Raw genomic sequence first — 15,970 nt, 5'->3', positions numbered from 1 at the left:
AGGGAACGTCTTTCTGTTTTTTTGGCTCAGTATGGCATATTTCAAAACGTTTTACAAACGTAAACACTCCATTTTAATGTCATTTGATGATCTCTTATTTTTAATCAGATACTGGCATTTAATGATTTCCAAAACACTGCATGGCTCTTTTATTTACATTTTCACATCAGTGGGAACAAACGGAGAGCAGTGTGTTCAGTGACCTCTGACCTTCACTGACACAAACGCCTCCAGATTCTGGCCAATGACGGGTCCAGCTTCATAAATCAGCCTCCCTGTCATGGGCTACATCCACACGTACCCGGGTATTTTTGAAAACGCAGATTTTTCTATGCGTTTGCACCTTTCGTCCACACGTAAACGGCGTTTTCGGTCACTGAAAACTGAGATTTTTAAAAACTCCGGCCAGGGTGGATATTTTTGAAAACAAATTGAAAACGTTTTTGCATTTACGTGTGGACGAGAAAAACGGAGAAAACGCAGCGTCAAAGGTGTGCGCCTTTTTTGACGTCACACTGTGCGCCACGTTATTGTTTCAGTGAAATTAATTTCTACAATACTATTACTGTTAATTGTACTCTCTGCAGTGTTTAAATGCTTACATATACACACACAGTTACTGTCCCTCCACACATATGACTCGGTTCTGCTTCTATGCCCCAGCTTTGTTTACTTTTTCCCACCGAGGCTTCTAGACTTCTGATTGGCCAACATTTCTACAGGTTAGGATTATATCGCCACCTGTTGCTTTGGCATGTTCCTAGCAGCGTTTTTCTTCATTTCTGCCTTTACGTGTGGACGGGATTATTTTTTAAAACGAAAACAGAAAATCTCCGTTTTCAAAAATACCCGTGTACGTGGGGACGTAGCCATGGATGCTAGGATTTTATTCCAACACCCGAGACATCAGCCAAAGTCATTTCACTGCATTGGAAATAATTTGGACCATTTTTGACTCTTTTTGACATTAGACTGAACAGGCAAAGAGTGACATTACTAAAGGATGATGCAGGTTAGCTCAAGTTACTACAAGTAGGTGAAGAGTAAAGTGCTTAGTTTAAATAGTAGCTATTTTGAGGTCTTTAAGCTACACTGTATTGCCAAAGGTTTTTACTCAGTCATCCAAATGATTGAGTTCAGGTGTTTCAATCACTTCCATGTCCACAGGTGTATAAAATCAAGCATCAAGGCATGCAGACTGCTTCTACAAACATTTGTCAATGAATGGGTCGCTCACAGAAGCTCAGTGAATTCCAGCGTGGTACTATGATAGGAGCTCACCAGTGCAACAAGTCCAGCTTTGAAATTTCCTGAATACTAAATATTTCACAGTCAGCTGTTAGTGGTATTATAACAAAGTGGAAATGACAGCAACTCTGCCATGAAGTGGTAGGCCATGTAAACTCAGAGTGGGGTCAGTGGGTGCTGAGGCACATAGAGTGCACGTCCAAGCTTCATGTGCCCCTCAGATTAGCTCTAGTGATGTGTCGGTCGCGAACGAAATGGCTCTTAGAGCCGGCTTTTTGACGTGAACGACGCGAGCCGGCTCCTTATTGGGAGCCGTGGGTTGTTGTTTTTTTTTTTTCTTTCTCTCACCCTCTCTCTCACACTTTTTTTTTCCGCTTCACTCCGCACGCGAGCCTTGTGCTTTGCGCTGGGACGAGGGGGGAGGGGCGGTAGTTACACTCGCAGTAGCACAGGAACAGAGCGGGAGGGAGAGAGAAAGAGAGCCAGGGACAACAACGTCACATTAGAAAGGTATAGTAATCATCCACAACTATTTTCAGTTGCAGATGATAAAGGATTCAGAAAGTTTATTCATGCAGGCCCATATGACAGAGAATGTGCATCTTCTTTTTGTTTTCATATTTTAATTTATATTTAATTGTGTTGTGGTTTGTAGTGTTTTGTGTTGTTTCACTTTAAATTTGTAAAAGGAAAAAGCTGAAAATTTAAATAGTTAAAAGTTGAACTGTGAATAGTTGGTTTTTGTATTATATGATTTATTTATTACATTTTATGTGGAGTAAATAAATAAAAGTATATTTACGGTGGCCCCTACAGACAAAGCACGTACAAACTCCAAAACACGTAAAAACTCCAAAACACGTAAAAACTCCAAAACACGTAAAAACTCCAAAACACGTAAAAACTCCAAAACACGTAAAAACTCCAAAACACGTACAAAACACAACAGAAGTGCTCCAGGATGCTCGGGCGCAGTGTTGAGCTTTTGTTACCTAGTAGCTACACAAGCCAGCAAGTACCAATGACCTGATTTGGTGTGTGGTAGTAACAGGTAAATGAACATTTTTTTTAATTATTTGAATATATATGAGTGCTTGTGTATAAATACACAAACAATACACACATGCTTTCAATTGTGTAATTTAAGTGATCTAGGTAGCTCTGTTTTGGAAGTTCAGTTGATGCTAGAAATGTGTTTTGGAGTTTGTACGTGCTTTGTCTCTAGGAGCCACCGCATATATTTATATATAAACATATATAAATAAAACCACTTCTTTTTTTTTTACATTAGTAATTCCTTTTGTAAATAATTTAATATTATTGTTAATAATAAATTAATTAAAGCAACAAAACAACCTGAAGAGCCGGTTCGGAGCCAAAAGAGCCGGTTCTCTAAAAAGAGCCGGAAATCCCATCACTAATTAGCTCCAGGGCAGTGCATAGAGAACTTTATTGAATTGGTTTCCATGGTGACCAGCTGTATCCAACCCTTCCATCACCAAAGTGTTCACTGTTCTGTGTGCAGATGTGTTCTCTGGAGTGATGAATCACACGTCTCCATCTGGCAATCCGATGGGCAAGTCAGGGTTTGACATTTGAGAGGAGAACAGTACTGTGAGATTATTCTGCTATCATATGTTATCTTATATTTGTAGTTAAAGTAGTTGAATTAGGATACTGCTGTAGGTCATATAATATCCTTTAGTCTAGATTGTGTGCTGTGTATGTAGCTTAGTTTTCATCATACTTTTGGGTTAAAAGAACATAATCATTTTTGTAGTTCATTAGATAAGTGTGCATCACTCTGTATCCTTGATCTGCTGTGAATGTGTTACACTGTTTTCTTGACATGCTTTATTGTTGAATCATAAAAAGAAGGTTGTAGGCAGGAGACTTGGTGTGTAGGGCAGAAGAGATACACCACATTCCATACCCCCACCTTACAGAGAGCAGAAAGACAGGGAGCCGAGGTCATAACTTAGGCGCCGTAACAGAGAAAGAATGTGAATGTTTAGGCTTTTACGACTAGGTGGGGGCCGCTAGGAGCTATAAGAGGCTGTGTAACCCGTCACCATTTTGAGACTCGCTGTGACCCTCTTCAGGCAGGTCTCCCCATCATGATGGTTCTAATGCTCATAAGTGTTGAATTGTATGGAAATAAATGATTGTTGATTGAGCATTTATACACCGAGTATTGTCCTTCCTTCAGCCCAAAGATTAAAAGAACTGGGAGATTTCAACAGTACTTGTCTGACTTTACTGTGCCAAGTGTAAAGTTTGGTGGACGGGGGGATTATGGTGGAGGGTTGTTTTTCAGGAGTTGGTTAGTTTCAGTGAAAGGAATTCGTGATGCTTCAGCATACCAAGATATCTTGGAGAAGTTCATGCTCCCAGCTTTGTGGGAAGAGTTTGGGGACCATCCCTTTCTACTCTAATATCTTTAGTTCCTGTAAGTAGCAGCATTTTGGATGACCCTGAGCTCAGTAAGGACTGGACTAGTTTTGGGTATCACTTTGAGTCTGGATGGTTTTTTTTTTATTGCTAACATTATTCAGGTACCCAGGAGAAATCTCAGTGTTTAAGGCAGAGTGACTGTGTACCTGTTTTCTGCTTGTAGATGGTGTGAAAACCTCTGTGACTATATCCTCCCCTTTAGAGGTGATTTATATTGTAAGGTCAAAACCCTCCAATAACACAGAGAAAATCATAGTCATGAACTATTGATCACTGTGATTGCTTAGTTGAAGGCCTTACTGATAAGTCAGAAATTGGATCCAAGTTAATTATTGGAAACAAAGCCATCATGGGTCCTTGAGAGACTGCACCAACTCCCAGCTGCACATAACCAGACCCAGACTATGTGGTCATTTTCAGTATTTTGTGATGTGACTAACTCTGATCTTTCCCCATAAACAATTCAAGAAAAGGTGAAAATGTTTCTGATTCAAGAAATATTACGGTCAGTGGGAGTCCTAGCAGTCTCTGCAAATAAATGCCGACCTGTTGAGCTCCCGCTGAAGGTCCTGCATGTAGTGATGACACTGAGCGTAGTACGTGGCCTGAGCTTCAGCGAAGTCCTGCAAACAGCGCAGGTGGTTGAGCTGGTGGGAAAAGAAAGGAGAGGATTTACTCAACAGGAGTGAAGGACACCAAAGACTTTATAAATCATCATGCACCTTTTACAGCCAGTTTTCCCACTCATGGATGAAGATGGGACTGAAATATTTAGCTCTAGAAATGACCACTGACATTCAAACAGTATAATCAAAGCTGTACAGTCACCATTTACTATCGCTTGCCTTTCCCTGTCGTCTGTGCAAAACAGCGGTGAACCCGTAGACGTTAACTGTGCAACAGTTTTTTTTTCAGTGAGTGTCTTATCGAGCAGTCAGCCGGCATTTTAAATGATGCTTAATGAGTGTCACACACCTGAAAGATGAAGCTGTGATGATACTGAAACATTGTTACCACTGATGTGTTTCGTATGTTTCCACTCATACTGTAATACTGAGACATATCTACAAGCTGGACATCTGGAAACAATGAGGTGTGAGTGTGTTTGTGTTAGTGAGAGGGTGTGTATGTGTGTATGTGTGTGTACTGGTTTAGAAGTCTTTGTGAGGACAGAAAATTGGCATGCCACAATACTTGTGGGGACAAAATGCCTGTCCGCACGAATTTGAAGGCATTTTTGAGGCTCAAAATGTGGTTTTAGTTTCAGGGTTACAGTTAGTTTATGATCAGGTTTATGCTAAGGGTTAGGGTAAGTGGCTAGAGAAAGCATTATGTCAATTAGATGTCCGCACCAAGATATGAAAACAAGTGTGTGTGTGTGTGTGTGTGTGTGTGTGTGTGTGTGTGTGTGTGTGTGTGTGTATGTGTGTGTGTGTGTGTAGGCACGCTCTGGCACAGCACTGTGTAAATTAATCTGCACCAGTACTTTTATTAAAAATAAACACATATATTACATTATAAATACACAGACACAAAGATGACGTCAGGCCACTGAAATGCTCCCAAACTCCCAAACAAACCTCTCCGCCTGAAGGGTGGGCTCACATAAAAGTTTCTCAGCACCATCGACTGGATAAAAATCCAGACAGTTCACAAGTTTTCTAAAGCCTGGCAGCTTCGTTGATGTGTAAACATGTGTAAACATCAACAAAGCTTTATCTGGCACCTAAAAGCTGTCTGCCTTCATGCATTTCATTTAAAACTTATTTAAAACCAATTTAAAATCACCGTGAGAATAACATGGTTTGGTTCCCATGTGTTCATCTGCAATATTTTGACAAAAACATTCAAGTGATTTACACCGCCAGGCCTTTAACAGGAGCCCAGTGGGATGACTGGCCTGCGGTGACTCACATGTGTGCTGCTGATGCCTTCAAGCAGCAGCCTGGTGACCTCAGCCTGGCGATCGAACTCCGTCTGGGCCACGCGAAGCTCGTGTTCTGCCTGGAGGTGAAAACAAGACGAGAGGAAGGAAGGAAGCTGACAACACGAGTCATGCTTTAAATCTAGAGAGCGCTTCCTGCTGGTGAAGGTACTCACTTTGTCCACTTCCTCACTGAGCAGCTGAGATGAGTGTGGCGAGGACAGAAAGAAAGAAAAAGTCAGGAAGAGCAGATTATCTTGGTAGACACAGCTAAATCTACATTAGGGCTTTAGTTTCACACAGGGAAGGGGGAAAGCAGCCATCAGGGTAGATTTAAGGTGGATTTAAAGTAATTTTTATTGGCAATTTTTAGGCACAAACTATGGAAGAAAAGTATACTTTAATTAAGTTTATTTAGCCCACTTAACTTTAACTTCTATCTTCTCAGAACATCCCATTTTTTACTTGGGGTCGAGCCTGCATTACATTCCCACAAACCCTTTGGCCCTCTGTGCCTAAACAAATCTACTAATGCACACATCAGAATAAACAACTTGGCAGCACTTTATAATGACGTCAAAGTATTGAGGTATTAGCAAGTGCTTCATTCATCATTTATATAGCTTACTCTTCCTTAGCATGCTATTTATAAAAAACAGATATATTACTGTGACTGATAGCAGTGGCAGCTGTACATGGTGTAACAATAGCTGTATAAACATGTCTGTGCTTATAAATGGCAGTAAGGATATGGAAATGATGAATCAAGCACTTAATAATGCTAAACAGTGTGAAACTATTATATATTGTATTAATATATATATTATTTATATTATATTAAAAAAAGCTTTTGTTTTTCTTGTTTCTCACATTGAAATGTGTGTTTCTGGGGAATCCCTGCACTAAAGCAGTGTCCCTGGAAAATGACTCCACATGCTGTGACAGTGCGCGTCGGATAATGACACCTGATAAAGGAGAATATCTTTCCACAGGAATATGCTGGTAAAACGAAAATCTCGACTAAAGGAATCTCCTTTTACACTGGAAAATGCCTTTAAAAGTGCAGCCGCCACTGTGGTCTGCTGTCATGCAGTCTTACTCGTTGTGAATATGATAAGAAAACATGAGGCTCAAAAACAGCTGTAGTCCTTGAACACATCTCTACTGTAACCTCAAGAGGAGAAGCCGCTGGAACAACCAGCATCAGCAGTTTTAACAGCAACATATAAAATGGAGCAAGACCAAAACAAAAATTTATTTTAGTTACTTAGTGAGACGCAGTGGGACTCTGAGGATTTTTGCAGGTTTAAAATGTTCCCATGTTAGAAAATAATGCTCAAGTTTCATCTTCCAGCACACAGAGCTATAAAAAGATGCCAAGGCAGGAATCTCTGTTTGTAAATAAGACTGGGTGGGTGGGGTTATCCTGTGCTGTGGGAGAAGTGAGATGGATTACGAAGGGAAAGGATAAAATCGTGTGAGTCACCTTCCAAATGAGAAACAACAAATTGCTTTTTGTTGTTGTTTGCATTGAAAGCAGAAATCACAGGGGAAACCCCACTGCTGAACAATTCCACTACAGAAAGGAAACATTTAAATCAAATAAAAGCAGTTTTTTGTTTGTGTTAGTAATGCCAAACCCTGCATTAGCGACCTTTACACACTTTGCTTTACAAACACTTTTTGGTTCGTTGGGATCTGGTCTCCCTGTGAAATGATCCCAAATTCATGCCCTTCTACCCGGGCTATGACGACAGCATGCGATATAAACTGTGCTAATGTTTATAATTAAGACTTAAACGCATCATTTCACTGAGTGAACCTGAGTTACAGGAGACGCTGAGTAAAGGGAAAGCATGACCTCAAATGCACTGTAAACACAGCGATGACGCGCCTCTTGCAGCTGCTGCTGAACTTCACACGACCTTTACTCTGCATTCTGCAGATGCTTAAGACTGGAGGAACTGGTGTGGAGCTGCGCCCCCCGGTGGTAAACATGCAGTATTGTAGCAGGGAGGGAGCATCTTTCGCTTTGAAAAGACTTTATGGACAGATACTTCATGTTTAACCATCCTAAATGTAGATGTGTATCCCTGTGTGCAGGTTTATACTAGTTTATGCGAAAAATTGTGAGTTCTTTGGTCTTCACGATGCGGTTTGTTCTCTAATGTTCCTCTGAGGCTGTCACAGAACCGTGTTCTGTATTTAGACTGAGATTAAAGGACATACTCTGGACTCTGTGTATTTATTAGATGACCTCTTTTATTTAGGGCTGTTAGAGTAAAAGGGGCTGAATACATACGCAGGCCACACAGACTTTTATTTGTAAAACATTTTGAACAACGTGTTGGTCTGAATGTGAAAAATTTAAAGAGGGTATGATATATTTTTTTAAAACACTGCATGTCTGTTATAATGTTATTAACATTAAAATTAAAATTCCCCTGTCCATTTGGGATGAATGAAACGGTAGAAGTAACCTTGAGGCTCTTTTTGTGAATAAAAGGTACGGTCCTTCCTATCTTGTGTCACACAAAGAATACAATTTATTACATTTCTCCAGCTTCACAGATTTTTATAAAGTTAATTTATTTCCCAAATTTACCAGAAGAGTCTCCAGTGGAAACTGTGTGACATCTCTTTGGTCTAGTTTGCTGATTCAATCTGCAAAAGTAATCAGTGAATTTCCTAAAATCTGATCTTCTGAGAGTGTCCTAATCGATGCCTAGTTTATCTCTGTTCTGTGCGCTCTAAAAATAACAAAGGGAGGGAACAAAACAACCGTGAATTCTAAACAGGAGGGGAAATAACCATGAAACACCCTAAAAAACATGTCTTTTCTACCCAAACTACTAAACAAACACGGGACTTCTAGTCTCTCCACGTGTCCAACCTTCCTCTGCTCTGACACGACCGGGTCGGGCTCCACGTCCCAGCTCTCCCAGCCGCTCTGCAGCTGGTTTAATGAAACCACAGAGGGGGTCAAAAAATCAAAAATAAATAAAAAATCATACGTTGCATAAACACTGTAACTATCTGAAATAACATAACAGATTATTTCCTGTCACATACATTTCCAGCACCAATATTAAACACGGCCAATAAATAACAACATGAAGGTATAACCTCAGGTTTCAGTCGACTCTAAACCAGGTATTTGAAGCTCCAACCACTTCTGCTTAAATCAGAAGAAAGCCCTCTGAAAGGGGGAGGAGCTAAAAAGGCTTTATTTATTTATCAGGGAATGTGATTTGATAATAAAAATAATTAAGAACTTATGACTCCAATGAATTACAGTGATTTTTCAAAATAAAAGTCCATGCTTCTTTCATGCTCTGCTGAGCGGTGTTTCTGTTTGAGCTGAAGCTGCCGTTTTTGTTTTATTTCAAATGGACGTACAATAAACTTCAACAAGGCCTCATTTAAAAAGCATCAGAACCAAAAATAAACAATAATAACCATGCTCAAACATGCTTGTGTCATCTGTAACACGTCATGCACAAACACGGTTATCTCATGGCTAACACGACATGCTTGACTAAACATTCAAAACACAGCCCTGAAAGATCACTCATGCTGTGAAATCTGCAATCTGACAACTTTTTATTTTCTAGATGTTAGCACAAAATAAAGGAGCCAGTGAAGTGTAAACTCCAGAGCCCTGATGGGTTCAGCTGAGATAAAAACAAATCTCACTTTCAGATCTTTGTGTTCCTCATCTGTGCTCACAGACTTCTGTAAACAGCTTTTCTTCTGAGAAGACACGGCCAGGTTTAGATTACATGCTGTGTTGTGTTTTCATTTTTATACCTTCCTATTGTTCATCCCTGAGCTTTCTTTGAAATTATAAACGTTCCAGCAGAAGTAAAGAAATAAACTCGTGTTTTCCTCTAAAAACAACAGGTCAGGATCTCACTGGGTTAAAAAGCTGTCACGTGTGCATTTCAGTCTAAAAAAAAAAAAAACTTTTTGAGTGCGATTTGCAGAAAAATGCTGCTCAGATTAAAAATCTGAGATCCTCCCCCCCCCCCTCTTTCTGTTTATTTAACTTTCATTTAAGCAGCAAATTGTTAGTGACAGCAGCAGCCTGGCAGTGTTCGCTAATACGGCTGTGGCAAAACTACATTTTGATTTGAACAGTTTTTTAATACATCTGAGAACCATTAAAAAAACTGAAGCAGTGAAACACAAAACCTTTAGCTTATTGGGTTTCCTTTTCTCAAGCAAGCAAAAAAAAAATGAATACATAAATAAAAATAATAAAAAAGAATAATAAATAGTATTTCTGCCCATTATTGGGAAATTCTATTTTACAGTAGCTGAAATCATATTGATAGCAAGACTGGTAGCAGAAGCAGTAGCAGCACTAATAACAGTAGCAGTACTAGTATCAGGGGAGTGACAGTTCATTTCCGTTTTATTTCACCACAATAACAGCGGCCTCGACGTTCTTTATACTGTAAATTAAAGACACATTAATACGGAGAAACCCCAACGATCAGATCACCCACCATGAGCAACACTTTGGCGAGAGTGGGAAGGAAAAACTCCCTTTTAATAGGAAGAAACCTCCATCAGAACATGGCTTGTTTCATTGTTGTTATTATCATTATCATTAATAACAATAATGATAATAATAATTTAAAACTAAGAGAGTAAATCAGACTTTTACGTTTCTGCACCTACATTATGGATACAATTGATTGCATTTGGCTTTTTTCTGTTTGTCAATGTAACCTTTGTGTAACCTCATGAGTCATTAATTATAAATTCATATTTAATGTGACAGCCTGGCTCTTTTTTTGATGACGGCTCACTTTCCTCACCTCAGGCTATTTTTGTTTATTTGACTAGTGAGGTTGCTTTCTCAAAAAGAAAATAAATAAAAATACAATTAAAAATCCATTTTCATATATTTCCAACATATGCAGAAATTGTGGCATTTTGGGTTTTTTTTGTTTTTTTTAGAAAAATCATACGGCTGTTTTTTTCCCCACTGTCCTCACTTCCGGTTCACTTTGTTCATTTGTGATTGCCATGAAATTAGTATATTTTAATATAAAAAGAAAGAAAAACTAAATTTTTGATAATAAGTAAAACCAAAGAAAATACATAAACAGGTTGGTGGTAAATGGAGACCTGATTGTTAAACAAGCCTGTGTTAACAGCTTCAGCTGCCGGTCAGACTTAAAGATGCTGCTGTTAGCTTCTTATGGAGTCTTTTGCATATGAGATGTTAAAAAAATGCAGTTTCTTGATTGTCATGTGAGCCATGAGCTCTGCGGTGCTGCTCGTTTCTCTTACCGCTGATGCACTGGCAGAAAGAACATAATTTCGAGGCCGAGTCTCCTGAAAATCAGGTGTAGCCTACAGCAAAGGAGAGCAAGGAGGAGGAAACAAACACAGGTTGTCATGCAGTTACAAACCGTGAGCAGACAAATAAAAACATGTTAGCAGGAAGCACAAAGCAACCACAATGAGAGCGGATCATTGAGCCTGAAGCTGGAAGCATCCACAGCATTTAACCTGTGACCCCTGCTGACCCCAAAGAGACGTCACAGTGAATAATTTATCGCCTGCTTTTAAAGCTGCTGTGTGGTTTTATTTATTAAAGTTTACTAAAAGGACACTTTTGATTTGATTTTTTTTCACAAACAGAGGAAGGTCTGATCATGCTGGTAGATTTTTCTTCCACTTTAAAAATTTTGTGTTTTATTGGAAATAGAAGTTTTTCAGCTTCTATAATTTTATAAATCCTATCGTCCTCCATGAAAAACCTCATTCATGCCTGTAATTCTCTACAGGTGTGTCTTGAAAACTCATCTGTAGTTTGTCCAAAATACTGCTGCTCATCTTTTAACAGGTGTTAGAAACATGATCACATCACTGCGGTTTTAGCAGGTTTACACCGACTCTACCTCTGTTCAGGTTTTTAGATATAAAGCAGCTAAAGTTCCTTTGACTGCTGAGGTCTCGAGTTGAAGCCCTGAGACTCTGGAATAACCTGAAACTTCATATTTGTGCTGGAGATTCTTTTAAATCCTGTCTTCAAACTCACTTCGTTTACCTTTTTTTATCTTGTAGTGTCTTTTTTTTTAGCTTGTTGTAAGTTAAATTTATTGTTTGTTTTCACGACTTACTTTATAATATTTATTTATTGGTCTATGGTCTTTTCTTGTTTGTTTTAAACAAACTTGTAAAGAACTTCCATCAACTTTGTTGCTTTTAAATATGCTGTAGAAATAAAATTGAACTTAAAGTATCTTGTGTTAAAATATCTGAATTACTAACACCTATCAATGACATTGATTGGATTGATCGGACCTTCCATTTTTAAGCTTAAATATGTTTTGTGGCCCCATTAAGATTTTTGAGGATCAAAAATCCCCATAAAATGTCTCTTGTGATGTAAAAGATTACTAATCCCTGTCATAAATCTACTACTGAAGGGCTCATTTGATCGGAGTAAACCGGTACTGATGTTTTGTTTTGTGACACGGGCGCCCCCTGCTGTTCCTGATTCAGAGTTTTTGGTACCACAGGCGTCTGAGATAGCTCACCAGCATCAACTAATACCAGGTTTACCGTGTTTGTTTTCTTACATTCCTGCATGCGTAGGATAATCTGAGGTAGCTGTGTTAGATTAAATCATTTTAAAATCAATGCGATGGTGAACAGATGAACTCTGAAGGCTCCCAGTGATCACTGAACTGGACTTTAGTTCTGATAATCCGGTCATGGCTGAGACATCTGCTGCTCTGAGAGTGTTACCAGAGCAGCCATCAACCCGTCTGCTAACGAGGCGTCCACTGCATCTGTTGGAGTTTTTAAAGACTAAAACAAAAGACTGTTTGTAATATTTACATGCAGAGTTGGTGCATAAAGAAGCGTTAGGAACTTTTCCTTCATGAATCTGACAAACATGCGACAAGCAGCGCAGCCAGCCAGTAAGCTCTCCAACATGTCAGAGGTGAATCTGCTCACATGCACTCTGAACATGTGACCAAAACAAGAACAAAATGAGCACCTGACTGACTTCACTTAAAGCTGTCTGAGTCTGGCTGTGCTCTGATGGTTTCTGATCTTAGGGTAGAAGAAGAACTGTTGAAATTTGATCTCACCGCCGCTTTGGCTTCTGCCAGCTTGGCTTTTTTCAGGCGTGCCTTACAGATGTCCAGATCCAGCCGGCGATTCTCCAGCAGCCGCCTCTCTTTCTGCACGAGGAAGAAAAATGATTCATTCAGGAACAACCGCGAGGAACAAACCTGCAGCAAACCTGTGCAACACGTCATCAGCCTGAAGACCTCGAGCAGCGAGTACATCACTCTGACTTCAGGATTTGTGTTTTGATCACCATTTTAATTTTACTGATATTCTTTCCCTTCTTTATCTTTGCGTTAGGTACATTTTCTTCTTTCTTTCAACTTCCCGCTTTATTTTGGTAAGCACTTTTTCCTATGTATTGCTTTCCTTTCCCGCTTTCCCTTTCCCAGTCACTCTTTTTTTGTGGAAAAAGTCATGAGGTTAGGGAAAATGTGAAGGAGAACTGGTCAGGACAGAGGAAAGGAGAGGTTTGCTGCTCAGAGAGTCTGACTGCTCTCATAGACATCCAACGATACGATATTATCACAAATCACAATATGATATTGCTGTGATTTTTAACATTTTGAGACTTGCTGAGATTTTCAATAAGTGCAAATTACAAGTTAAACTTTGTCAGTATCTCTATCTGTAAGTCCAAATTCTCACTTCAGGTATGCTTGAGATCATAAAGCATGCCAACGCTGTCACTGAAACCTACTCATCTGTTATTGCAGCTGTGTAAAAGTCAGAGTTCAGCTGTGGTTTTAAAGGTTCAAACATATCAGCAGGTTATGGCATTAAATGAAAAACACACTATTAATGAACATTTTCATGATATTCACCACACAGCCATGCTGACTGTATGTTTTTTAGTGATGGGATTTCCGGCTCTTTTTAGAGAGCCGGCTCTTTCGACTCCCAACCGGCTCTTCAGGTTGTTTTGTTGCTTTAATTAATTTATTATTAACAACAATATGAAATTATGCACAAAAGGAATTACTAATCTAAAAAAACGTGGTTTTATTTATATATGTTTATATATAAATATATACGGTGGCCCCTAGAGACAAAACACGTACAAACTCCAAAACACATTTCTAGCGTTAACTGAACTTCCAAAACAGCGCTACCTAGATCACTTAAATTACACAATTGAAAGTATATGTGTATTGTTTGTGTATTTATACACAAGCACTCATATATATTCAAAAAATAAAATAAAAAAAAATTTCATTTACCTGTTACGACCACACACCAAATCCGGTCGTTGGTAATTCCTGGCTTGTGTAGCCACTAGGTAACAAAACCTCAACACTGCCCCGAGCATCCTGGAGCATTTCTGTTGTGTTTTGTACGTGTTTTGGAGTTTGTACGTACTTTGTCTTTGTCTCGTAAATATACTTTTATTTATTCTCTCCACATAAAATGTAATAAATAAATCATATAATACAAAAAACAACTATTTACATTTCAACTTTTAACTATTTAAATTTTCAGCTTTTTCCTTTTAAGCAAATTTAAAGTGAAACAACACAAAACACTGAAAACCACAACACAATTAAATATAAATTAAAATATGAAAACAAAAAGAAGATGCATATTCTCTGTCATATGGACCTGCATGAATAAACTTTCTGAATTCTTTATCATCCGCAACTGAAAATAGTTGTGGATGATTACTATACCTTTCTAATGTGACGTTGTTGTCCCTGGCTCTTTCTGTCTCTCCCTCCCGCTCTGTTCCTGTGCTACTGCGAGTGTAACTACCGCCCCTCCCCCCTCTTCCCAGCGCAAAGCACAAGGCTCGCGTGCGGAGTGAAGCGGGAAAAAGTGCGAGAGAGAGGGTGAGAGAAAGGAAAAAAAAAAACAACCCACGGCTCGCGTCGTTCACTTCAAAGAGCCGGCTCTAAGAGCCGTTTCGTTCGCGACCGACACATCACTGTTGTTTTTAATGATGCTATGAATTCTGGGACGGCACTTTCTCTTTTGCTTTCCTAAAGGATGTAATAAGGATGCTTACAGCTGCAAAGACTTCATTCCTATTTTGTATCAGCACGTCTGTATTTACATATACTACCATATTTTCATACGACACACTCAGACTCACTGATATGGTCCTCCAGTCTCCCTCCAGGAAGTTGCGCAGAGGTGAGAGGAAAGTGACGGCCGAAGTGTGGAGGAACTCGCGCTCGGCTCCTCCGAGCCTCTTCTGGTATTCCGCTACTGTGATCAGGGTCTTGCCTACAGTTACAACAGCACAGCAGCACACTCAGGTTCAAACCACAGGTTTGATGGAGACAAAACAATCAAATCGGTTTTTAAATACAATTTGGACTAAAGTGTGTTTTAGCTGTTTAAGCAGCATCCACATCCACATTTTTTTTTGTTTTCTCGAAAATGTTGTAAAATGGTGTGCTCTTTAACTGCTAACAGAAAGAGAGCTGCTTCAGAGGAGCATTTAGAGCTTCATGAGTCATTAGCTGCAGCAGTATCAGTTTCAGCTGCAGGTCCACTCACCGTATGGCGTGTCTGAACCGAATTCGATGGCGGCGTCCAGCATGTACTGACCCAGCAGCTCCGCGTTGGTCGTCCTGGAGGGAAGCTTCTTGTCCAGCTTGTCATAGATGAACTCCTCGATCCGAGCACCTGGATACAAGGTGATCAAAAGACAACTGTGACCAACACATTAAAAGGAATATCCCACACTGTTTATTATCCTACATTTAAGAGTCCAATTGTACGAAAGGTGTTATTAATCTCTCTGAACAAAGGGAGTTGAACAAAAGGTAATTAGCTGTCATTTTTGTCTTGAATTTATCTATAGTTTACTCCTAATACCAAAGGTTATCTTTGCTTCTAAAATAAGTTTTTTTTAATGGGGAAACATTCCTCCAAATTCCTCTGATACGCTATGTGTAAACACCAGTTCACTGCAGATGCTTAATCTTCAGTCAATCTTCAGTAAGGGCAGACATGTTGGCGGTTCTGAAAAACATTCGCTTATGCACAGATGTAACCTTGGTTATTAATAATTCAAGCTGCATCAGAGCTGGCAGGAGGTGGTTGGGGTCGGTGGTGGGGGTGTACAGCTCTTGAAGCGTTTTTTAGTGGGAACCCACTAGTGTCATAATCTTCTATCTGATATTTTATTTGACATCGCCACATAAGTGGTCTTCCTATGGTATCACATTTATGTTTCTCTGGGGCCAGAATTGCAACTGACCAATCCCACCAACAGGGCTATCCAGGGGTAGGAGTGGA

General features: G+C 39.5%; 1 protein-coding gene across 3 annotated transcripts in view; it reads right to left on the bottom strand.

Annotated features, from left to right (window-relative positions):
• sh3glb2b (SH3-domain GRB2-like endophilin B2b) overlaps positions 1-15,970 on the bottom strand; it is a 44,227-nt gene that overhangs the window by 22,469 nt on the left and 5,788 nt on the right. For 2 of the 3 annotated variants that reach the window (XM_084934528.1, XM_084934527.1), the window contains 7 exons: positions 15,227-15,355; positions 14,817-14,950; positions 12,748-12,840; positions 10,931-10,993; positions 5,803-5,826; positions 5,617-5,706; positions 4,249-4,349 (listed from right to left, as the gene is read on the bottom strand). In XM_084934528.1, the coding sequence (XP_084790654.1) occupies positions 4,249-4,349; positions 5,617-5,706; positions 5,803-5,826; positions 10,931-10,993; positions 12,748-12,840; positions 14,817-14,950; positions 15,227-15,355 (634 nt within the window). The remainder of the gene's footprint in view (positions 1-4,248; positions 4,350-5,616; positions 5,707-5,802; positions 5,827-10,930; positions 10,994-12,747; positions 12,841-14,816; positions 14,951-15,226; positions 15,356-15,970) is intronic. The other variant, XM_084934529.1, reaches the window with a different exon arrangement.

The sequence above is a fragment of the Perissodus microlepis genome, chromosome 7 (genome assembly GCF_051167445.1).
Source record: "Perissodus microlepis isolate ML-2025 ecotype Zambia chromosome 7, ASM5116744v1, whole genome shotgun sequence".
NCBI lineage: Eukaryota > Metazoa > Chordata > Actinopteri > Cichliformes > Cichlidae > Perissodus > Perissodus microlepis.
Note: the sequence above shows the minus strand (reverse complement) of the source record. Positions and strands in the feature narration are given on the sequence as shown.